Below are 10,673 nucleotides of genomic sequence, written 5' to 3' on the forward strand. Positions count from 1 at the left end.
ATGGACTGTAGCCCGCCTGGCTCCTCTCTCTGTCCATGTAATTCTCCAGGCAAGAATATTGGAGTGGGTTGCCATGCCTTCCTGCAGGGGATCTTCCCAACCCAGGGATTGAACCCGGGTTTCCTGCATTTCAAGCAGATTCTTTACCGTCTGAGGCACTAGGGAAGCCCAAGTTTGAGATTAAGTCTGGTTTTGCCATTTACTGCTCATGATGCTTCAGCTCCTTGTCTGTAAATGTGGATGGTAATAGAAATAAGTTGCAGAACTTTTGAACAACACGAGATAATTTAAATGGAAGTTCTATAAATTTTACATAATCACTTAAGCATTTTTTTAACATAATGAAAATGGCAGAAGAGTTGTATTTTCACCAAGAGTGAGAGATTTCCCTCATGGTCCAGCAGCTAAGACTCTGCTCTCCTAATGCAGGGGGGCTGGGTTTGATCCCCAGTCAAGAAAATAAATCCCACATGTAGAAACTTAAAAAAAAAAAAGATCCTGAATGCCACAGCAAAGATCGAGGATCCCATATGCCACAACGGAGATTCAGTGCAGCCAATAAATAAATATTTTTTGGAAAAAGAGTGGGAGATTCAAGAGCCCAGTGCAGTGTGAGAGCACCGGTGTTTTCAAGTCTCACGATTGATCTCTGCGACTGGTGGGAGTTATCCAGCCCATCAGTGGAGCCATATCTGTACATTAGGACTTAATATCCTCCCAGAGAAGCCCTGAGATTACATGGCATTCAGATGATCTGTCTTGCAGCTCAGGGTTTTTTGTTTTGTTTTGCTTTGTTTTTTCCCCTGACCTGACAGATGACTGTTGCTGTACATAATCCAAGAACTTCAGATTTGATCACTTATTTGCTGCTTGTCACACACTCCCCTCAGTAACTGATCTGCTGCCCCCATTCCCTCTTCTATTTCCCTTGTGCTATTCCTTGCACATTTTCTGATTGCACCTCTCTGAAGAGGGGCCCTGATAGTCTTCAGGAGACAGGGAGATGGAGGCCAAGATACTAGCTTTATTTTGATAAAGTGCTGGAGAAGGTGGTTTAGATTGTCCACCCAGTTCCATTGAATTGGTTGGCCTCACACTCCCAACACCCTCAGCCCGTCAGCCCTCGCCTGTCAGCGAAAGTCCTCCTTCCCCCGGGCAGACCTGGCACCCTGACTCTGGCCAGGAGAAGAGCAGACTCCTGTAACTGATGGGCCGATTTGGAAAGACGAAATGCCTTTGAAGCCACAGAGGCTGGGAGCCAAGCTTGCTCAGTTTCTTACTATAAACCCACCATTCAGATCTGTTGTTCCCTCTGAGCCCAGGTGGGTGTGGATGAAGTGCGAGACCCTTCCTAGAAATACGCCCGCTAAAGGAATGGAAGGCAAGCATTCCAGCTTGAACTTGACCAGAAAACCTCCCAACTGTTTGGGAACAATACTAAACATGACTTCTCCCCTGCCCTCCTTCTGGTGACCTCGTGCAGCCCTAACACAGAGGGCTCCTGACTCTTCGGCCTCACCCGATTCTGCCAGTCTCGGCTGTCATCCGCCATAATACTTCTCAACCTTGGCTACACATTAGACTCACTTCGGGAGCTTCTAAGCTATCCAGTGCTCAGGCCTCACCTCCAGAGATCCTGATCCAGCTGCTCAGGGATGGGGCTTTGGCATCGGTAGTTTTCAGGACTCCCTGGGTGATTCTAAAGCACAGCAGGGTTACAGACCACTGATCTAATGGTTTCGGTCTCATCGACCCTATCTGTCTTCATCTGGCCAGATGTAAATTGCAGGTGACACCATCTGTGAAGCTCTCAAAATGAAGGCAGCCTCTGACAATGATGTTAGCAATGGTGCCACCTCTTCTTCCTAGATTAAAGCCGTGGTGGTAGCTTCAGAGGTCCTGTTTTTCTTCTTGACTTGTCCTTCACATAAAAGGGATGTTTCAAAAAGAAGTTGTATTTGGCCCCTTGGTGCTCAGCTATTCATTTTCTTGAAAGGGACTAAGGGGGAAGATTTCTTTTTTCTTACAGAAGTGCTCTTTATCTGACTTTTCCCCTCAGCCCGTGTGCAGCCTGTCATTATGAAAATCCAGTAAAAGACATTCCCTGACATAAACTCAATGCATTCATCTCCTTTAATATCACCCCGAATCTCACACCCAGGTATTGAGCCAGGCTTCTGATGGCTCATGGTCAGGGAGAATGAAACCCATGACCCCAGCACTTAAAAGGAAGAGACTCGATGATATGATAGAACCACTTAAAATGCAGTTTTCTCAGTACCTCGCCTGAATTTCTCCCAGCTGAACTCTACCTATCTGACTCCAGCCTATGGGAAGCAGCCCCATCAGTGAGTCTTAATCACCCACAGCGGCTGAGGGACGGCAGATGCTTTGGTGCATATGTGTCTCCGATAACAGAACCCATTTAACTGCTCCGAATCCACAGGGTATGATTATGTTGGGGTAATAACTCCCAAGAATGGCTTTGCCACAGTTATAACATGCTGAGAGGGAGCGAAATACGAATCCTGCATAAATTAGTCTGCCAGGTACTGTTAGCTATTAGTCAGTGCTATCAGACCTGTAATAAAAGGGTATCACACCACAGCCACTCTGGCTGTTTAGCTACATGACTGGATGAAAGGCAAATCTGATGTTGTTTCATTTAAATGAGTTCTTTTTTTTTTCAAATCTACCTGCTTTTAGCTTTGTGAAACCCCTAATACAGTTCAGAGATTAAAATGAGCTGTTATTTGTCATCTTTTGAGAAAATAGATCTTGATTTGTACTCTAATTCTATCCCATTGACTCCTCATATCAGTTTTTGTAGTGAATCAAATGTACCTGCATTTTTTTTTTTAATTCCTGCTTCTGTTTTGAAACCTGTTCTTGTCATCTCAGGAAGGAGTCTGCCATTTTCATCATTGCCATGATGAAATAATTATTGTAGTGCAAGTAACTAAGTGGGGCTTGCCAGGTGGCATGGGTTTGACCCCTGGGTCGGGAAGATTCCTTGGAGAAGGAAATGTCAACCCATTCCAGTATTTTTGCCCGGAAAATTCCATGGATAGGGGAGCCTGGCGAGCTATAATCCATGGAGTCACAAAGAGTCGGACACGACTGAGAACATGTACTCACACAAGTAACTAACTTTGAAGATTGTACCATAAAGGTTTTCCTTGGCAGAGATTTTTAAATGAATTAACCACAGCTGAATTCAGGTATCTCTGCCTTCAGTGTTAACTATCAACATCAAGGTAGTATAATTATATAAACCCAAAGATTAGCCACAAGCATGTGACCTGCTCAAGCTAGATCCTTAAACAGGCTTGGCTTAACTATTTTATTTTCTAAAGGTCAAAACTGGGGCTGAAATATCAGGGCCACTGAAATGTGAAATAAAGAGGCAATGAATGAATTCAAATCTTAAGGCCAACTACCATCACTTGGTTATATGGGAACTAGGTCTTGTGAAGTACTAACATAATGGTTTTTCATCTGTGAGTTTTTTTTCCTTTAAAATAAACTGAAGTAAAGTCGACTTACAATATTATATTAGTTTTAAATGTATAGCATAGTAGTTTTATCTTTTTATAGATTATACTTCATGCAAAGTTATTATAAAATATTGACTACATTTCCTATGTTGTATCTTACTGGTAGTGGGTAACTCTTAATCCTCTTCGCCTACTTTGCCTCCACCACCCATTTCCCCTCTGATAACCACTAGTTTGTTCTCTGCATCTATGAGCCTTTTTCGATTTTATTTGTTCACTTTTAATTTCAGATCCCACATATAATTGAAAACATGGTATTTGTCTTTCTCTGTGTGACTTATTTTACTAAGTATAACACCCTCCGTGTCAATCCACATTGTCATGTGGCAAGATTTCATTCTTTTTTATGACTAATATCCCATTCTATATGTAAAATGTATCTTTTTAAAAAATCTATTCATCTGTTGATGGACACAGTTTCTATATCTTGGCTATCCTAAATGATGCCGCTTAAGAACATAGGCTTACATATATCTTTTTGAATTAGTGTTTTTGCCTTCTTTGGATAAATATCTAGGTGTGGAATTGCCAGGTTGTGTGGTCATTCTATTTTTAAGTTTTTGAGGAACCTCCATACTGTTTCCCATAGTGGAAAACAGTTTTACCAATTTACATTCCCACCAACAGTACCCAGTATTTCCATTTCCTCCACGTCCTCAGCAGCCCAACACAGTATTTTAAATAGGTGGTGAAACTAAGTCCTGCTTCTACATTTTCCTCATCTGTTTGCATAATGTATGGAGACAGAAGTTGGTAAAGGAATGAGTAGATCAAGAATTTCAACCCTAGGTCTGCTACTTACTGTGACTTTGGGAAATTTTTGTGACGTCTCTTGAGTTTCCACTTCTTCCACTTCTATTTGTTCAAGAGAAGCAGGATCATAACGCCTCCATCTAAAAGTTGGAGATCATATATGCAAAATGCCTGGCACCCGTGAGACACCCAGTAAATGGGCAGCTGAAACTAGTAATTTTTTTTTCTGGATTGCCTGAAAGTCCTTGGGGAAGATGAGTCACCCTCAGAGATTAGAAGAGAAAGCAGGATGGGGGCCGGGGTGGGAGGGAGACTCTAGAGGGAAGGAATATATATGTAATTATAGCTGATTCAATTTGTTGTCCAGCATAAACTAGCACAACGTGGTAAAGCAATTATACTCCAGTTTTTTAAACAAGCTTTCTTCTAAGGATGAAAAAAATAAACGAGAAAGCAGAGCAGCAAATTATAAGAACAATTTAGGAGACATCCTCCAACGGATAAAGTTCACACACCAGGGTTAAGTTCCACTGAGAACCTGCCACACAGTTTCAGAAGCAGCCCCATCCACCTCTACTTCCTCTCTCAGGAAAGCACAGTCAATGACATTACTCGCTGTCAGGATGGAGGGTAATTTAAAGGGAAGGCAGGGGTGTGTGTGTGTGTGTGTGTGTTTATACATATTTTGTTGCTGTTGTTCAGTTACTAAGTCGGGTCTATTTTGTGACTCCTTGGACTATAGCACCAGGCTCCTCTGTCAATGGGATTCTCCAGGCAAGAATACTGGAGTGGGTTACCATTTCTTCCTCCAGAAGATCTTCCCGACCCAGGGATTAAACCTGTGTTTTCTGCATTGGCAGTGGATTCTTTACCACTGAGCCAACAGGGAAGCCTGTTTATACATATAAGCAAGACTATAATTGTCAAACAAGGCTGATTTTGTGGATTATTTTTTCCAATAAGGATATTGGATGTAGTTGTTAGGAAGGAAGCAGAGATAAATGCTCTTGTCCTGGAGTAGCCAAGGAGAACCAGAAGTTCCTTTTCTCAAAATCACCTTTTCTGTATTTCTCACTAATTTGAGGATGATTTCTGCTTAAGTTCTGCCTTTGGGTAAAGAACACCCTTGGAGTCTTAAATATACTAGTCATTCTTCATTTCTTGACATTACCAGTTAATAAAATCAGATTCAGGAAAAAGGAGTTTTGCAGTGAGGATGGAAGAGGAGTTTCTAGGGAAAATGAAGAGGAAAAAATAGAAGGAGGTTGGACAGCCTCTCCTTGCCTTTAGATCTCCCTTTTTCTCTTTCTCAATAATTCTCTCTTAATTCCTTGAGGGTTTATGGCTGCTCCTGCTCTTTGGAACCGACTAACCCCTCTCCCTAGAATTCCAAAACATCCCATTCTTCACTTTCTCCTTCTTTAACCTGCAATTTTCTACACAAAAAGTGAAAGGATATGACAGGGGAAAAAAAGGCAGCACTGACTTTGATAATGAAATTCATCTGGGTCCTAATAAATGGTAGGTATTTCAGAATACTTCAAAAATTAGGTGCTTTAAGCATGAGAGAGCAAAGGCTCACAAAACTTGCCACTTCTAATGATGGTGGCTAACATCTGTCAGTGGAAGCTGCGAGCATTTGAAACTAGAAGGGTCATGCAAATTTAAAGCTGGAGGGACCTTGTCTAGAACAGCCAGCCTCTTGTTATACAGATCATAGAGTGTTTGAACTGAAAGAAATGTTAGAACTCACCTAGTTTCACCTCCCATTTGATAGACGCAAGAGCTGAAAACCGATGAAGTGACATAATTTGCTTAAAGTCCAATCTCCAGTGAGTGGCAGAGTGCTGCCCCCATCCCACATTGCTTATTCTTGATAGTGTCAGTTTACCAAACACTGATTAAGCACCCCTTTGTGACATGCATTGTACTAGTCCTAGTATGAGGGAATAGCCCCTGCCTTCTTAGGGCTCAGGATCTCCTTGCAGAGAAATATGCTTCTCAGGAACTTTTAATACAGGTGATGAAAAATAACAGAGTGAGCATCAAGGTCTGGGAAGGAGAGAGGAGGAAACAGTTATTTGGCCGTTAGAAGTTGGCTTTCCCCTTAGCATTAGTGAAGATAGAACATTACTATCTTCTAATCACTTTTTTTCCTCAGTGGGAGGAAAACAACCTGTCTACTGGCTGAACTGTTCTAATGGGTGAGTGAGGCTGCACAACAGGGCACCTAAGCTACAATGCCAGAGGGGCCCTGGCAGGCTGAGTGAGACAGTACAAGTGTACCCTGCCCACCTCCCTCCCACCAGACAGTCTTCCCTGACTAGGGACACTAGGTAGGCGGCCCTCCTACCCCCACTGTGCCTGCTTCCACATGGCAGTAAAGGAAGAGGGGTGAAACAGGCAGTGTTACCAGAAGGAGGAATGGCAAAGACGTTTGCAGCCCCACCATGTGTAGGCAGAGTGATGGGAAAGATACAGAACATATGGAATGGTGACCAGTAGATCACCTGGAACAGCTGGGATCAGCAGGAGACCACGGGGATAGAGGGCCAACTCTCAGTGATGGTCACAGAAATCCAGAATCCCAACTATTCTACCCCAAAATATGTTTGAGAAGCCACCTTCTTGCTCACAGAAGTAGTTTCAATGCTCCCTCTGCAATCTGGGTCATATGCCTCAACTGGTCAAGAAGCTCTGCTTCTCTAAAATATGAAGTAAGCTAAACCTCTGTTAAGCTTTTTACAAATTTTCAATCATAAGGTCCAAATTAAGATGCTTTAAAAAGTATGACTCAAGTTGCAAGCTACGAAATGCTGTGATTGGTTAAATTTTGTTTTTCTGATTAAAAAAAAAATTATCCCATATGTTTTCCCCAGCTCATTGAACTGTCTTGGCAATGAAGAGATCAGCACATCTAGGAATGATTAATGCCATATGATTCTTGAAGATCATATTTTGATAATGCTCTGCAGTGTTTCAAACCAAAACAGAAACCCACCCAACACACCCTGAGCTCAAAACTGATACTTTTTGTCTTGATGGCTACGTTTAAAGTTTAACCACCATCATTAAAATTTTACAGGTGACATATCAGGAAAAATTAAGCCGACCAGTTGTGCTGCCTTGAAAGGAAAACAGTCCTTCATTATAATGAATGAAATTGTGCGCTATGTATGAATGCTAGTGATCTCGAGAAGATGAACCGCTGACCCATAAATGGATGAGAATCAGCCAGAGCAAACGAGGCAGAAGTTTTCCCAGCATAATTGTGCAGGCTCACAGGGGAGATTTTTGCTATAATTAAAAGAGACAGAGTGGTCAATGGGGAATATTTAATAGGAGTAAACATGACAACATTGCCTAACTATTTTTCTGGTTCATTCTTCATCCCCGTGTTATACTGTATGTCTGGATTTTAAAAGTGACACATATGTTGCACATAAAAATAATGCACATAAACGTATAGCAGAACCAAGCAAAAACTCATTTAGAACATAGACACTGACAATGTCCAATTTATTCAGAATAAATCTCCAACTAAATTTGTCCAATGCAAAATTTTCTTCATTAGGCTGGGGGAAACAGTCAGAGAATCACAGGGACTAATGCAATGGTGTGAGGTAGGCCAGGGGTATTGTTTAAACCCCACCAGCTCTGAAACTTCACAGAAAGCAAAGGGACCCGCAATTAGAACAACTTCATTACAGACAGAGCTGGCATAGGACACAGCCATGAAAAACTGCTTCACTGAACTACAGAGGAACGTGGCCCTGGGAGGATTAAATGAGACAAAATATGCATAGTGCTTACTGTCAAGTACATATTTAGAAAATATATTATTGTTTTGGAACATATCCTGTGCTATGAATAAAGTTTATCTTCATTTCACTGTGGAAAATGCAGAGACTCCTGAAAACCCCTGTAGGCTCTCTGCTTTTGTCTAAATTCATTTATGAGAAGCTTTACTCACACTTTAGCTTGCCAATGATTCACGGTTAAATCATTTCACTCATCTTTTTTTCCTTTTTTGTCTTTTAATACAGTTGCAATTCGTGTGACATTCTGCTTTGTTCTTACCCCGCACCCCTTGGGAAGCTAAGCAACTCTAACAGCCCCCTTACCTTAAGGAAATAAAGCCATTCAATAAAAAGGTGGGGATCCACTTCATCCAATCTAGTCAATGATGGTTTCTTAAAAAGCCGGAGACTAATTCTTGGGGATTTTCTGGAGCCCTGTGCAAATTTCTGTCACTTAATAGCCTATGTGAGTTGAAAGTTGGTGTCCAATGGTGCTAAGAAGTGGTAAGGAATGTTGTGGAAATTTAAATAGGCCAGCACTGAAATTTAATTAGACACTGCATATGTTAATAATAAATTCAATTAATTTAGCTTTCCACCTATGCTAGGAAAAAAAAAATACCCAGGCAAAATAATAAGTCATTTTAAATGCCTCAATTGGTAACCTCCTTTCCTGAAGACTGATTTATGCAGTAATTTACTGGCTGTGTCTTTATAAGATTGTTCCAAACCAGCCCATTTGAAATAATAATAATTTCTGAATGTGTGCTGGGAGAGATATAACAAATGACTTCTTATTAATTTTCATTTAATGAGTGGCCTATTCACAGGGTAATTTTTAAAAAATTCTCTTCTTAAGACACACAGGTGGTAAATAGTATGGGTAACGCTTCCATTTCACAAATATCGCAATAGGAAAATCTGTCTCTTATGCTCCATGTAATTCAAAGGTCAGTCAGTGGCAAATTTTCCTAAATAGGATCTAATTCTTTCTCAGGTAGCATGGCACATTATTTTAAATTTCTATAGTCAGAAAAAAAAAAAATTAAATTTCTATAGTCAGGTGATCCAAATTAGATAAGGAAAAAAGAAAAAATATTTATCAACAGTAAAGTTCCTAGCAGGGAAAATGGGGGTATAGACAGGAAACCAACTTATGTGCAAGGAGTAAAAACAGCTAGAGTTGGTTAAGGAGCTCATGACACTGTTTTTTTTTTTTTTTCTTTTACACTTTTTATTTTGCATTGGGAAATAGCCAATTAACAATGTTGTGATAGTTTCAGCTGAACAGCGAAGGGACTCAGCCACACATATTCATGACACTAGTTCTTTTTTAAAGAACAAAACAAAGATCTTCTCTTACAACTTTCCTATTTCCCCCAGCTCCCCTCTTTTAAAAAAAATAGCCCATAATTTCTTACATAAATATTAATATTTAAGAATGTTTATCTTTACCAAAAGTTCAATTCCCTGGTAACTCATTAACTGTAAGTTGTCATAAGAAAAATAGAAAGAATGAAATAATAAAAACCAGAAAGAAGCTGCTCAGAAGAGATCTATGTATTTCAGATTGTTCATACCTCTTCAACGAGCCCTGCAATAGACAGGGCAAGGTTCTTAAAAATAATTTCTTGCAACACTTGGAAGAGCTTGCCTACACTATTAAATAATTCAAATGGAATATTTACTTACACGAGAACCGGAAGGGCCTCTTTCCCAGGCCACACTGTCTCATGCCCTCTCCATGGAAAAGCCCGTACTGCATCTCGCCCATGAACTTGTCCAGCTCCTGCCCTGAGGCGTTGACGAGCAGAGCCCCAGTTTTGCAGAGAAAGGTGGCTTTGATCCACAAAGGTGTTCCCAGGGCTGTCACAACTCCGAGGGCACACACGAAGCTTAACATCCCAGCCATGCAAAAAATGACTTTCTTCTGTTGGCTTGGCATGATGAGAAATGGCTCTTATGAGGGTGAAGTTCAGAACTCAGATCTTTGTGACCAAGGAGAAACGACTGCCCCTTTGACTGTATTTATTATAGAAGCTGAACAGACAGATCCCAACTGAAACAGCAACTTCACCACTGATGGCTTCTCTTGCCAGGTTAAATGTCAGAATCCCAGGGTGGAGGCAGCTTCATCATGCTTGCTTGTTTTTTTTCCTCCTTTTCTCTGCTTCTAATTTGAAATCTTACGACTAAGAACCTAGAGAATAAACCTCTTTCAAAGTGTCTGCAAGTATCTGCTCTTCTATCCCTTGGTAACAGAGGTCTAAGATAACAGATGGAGTCCTCTGTGTAACCTGATAAATGCCTCCCCTTTTCTCTGCTTATTGTCTGATTGGGTGAGTTGAAACTTTCAGAAACAGGCTTGGCTCCCTTGGTAAATGATCAGCTACTTGAGAAGTTCATTTATTGATGTGTTTTTATTTTTGTTTTTGTTTTAGGTGGGAGGAGAAGAGGAGTTGCATTAGAGGTAGGAAGAATATATGTATATATTCTTATACATATGTATGTATATATACATATAAATATATATATATGTACACATGCAAATAGGAATTCCCTG

The 10,673-nt window shown here is 40.8% G+C and overlaps 1 protein-coding gene across 2 annotated transcripts in view; it reads right to left on the reverse strand.

Moving 5' to 3' along the window:
* CLRN1 (clarin 1) overlaps window positions 1-10,407 on the reverse strand; it is a 44,678-nt gene extending 34,271 nt beyond the window's left edge. For both annotated transcript variants that reach the window (XM_040234873.1, XM_040234865.1), the window contains exon 1: window positions 9,803-10,407. In XM_040234873.1, coding sequence (XP_040090807.1) covers window positions 9,803-10,055 — 253 coding nt within the window. In that variant the 5' untranslated portion in view covers window positions 10,056-10,407. The remainder of the gene's footprint in view (window positions 1-9,802) is intronic.
* Between the last annotated feature and the right edge of the window lie 266 nt (window positions 10,408-10,673).

This window comes from Oryx dammah, unplaced genomic scaffold (assembly GCF_014754425.2).
Source record: "Oryx dammah isolate SB20612 unplaced genomic scaffold, SCBI_Odam_1.1 HiC_scaffold_2, whole genome shotgun sequence".
In the NCBI taxonomy this organism is placed as follows: domain Eukaryota; kingdom Metazoa; phylum Chordata; class Mammalia; order Artiodactyla; family Bovidae; genus Oryx; species Oryx dammah.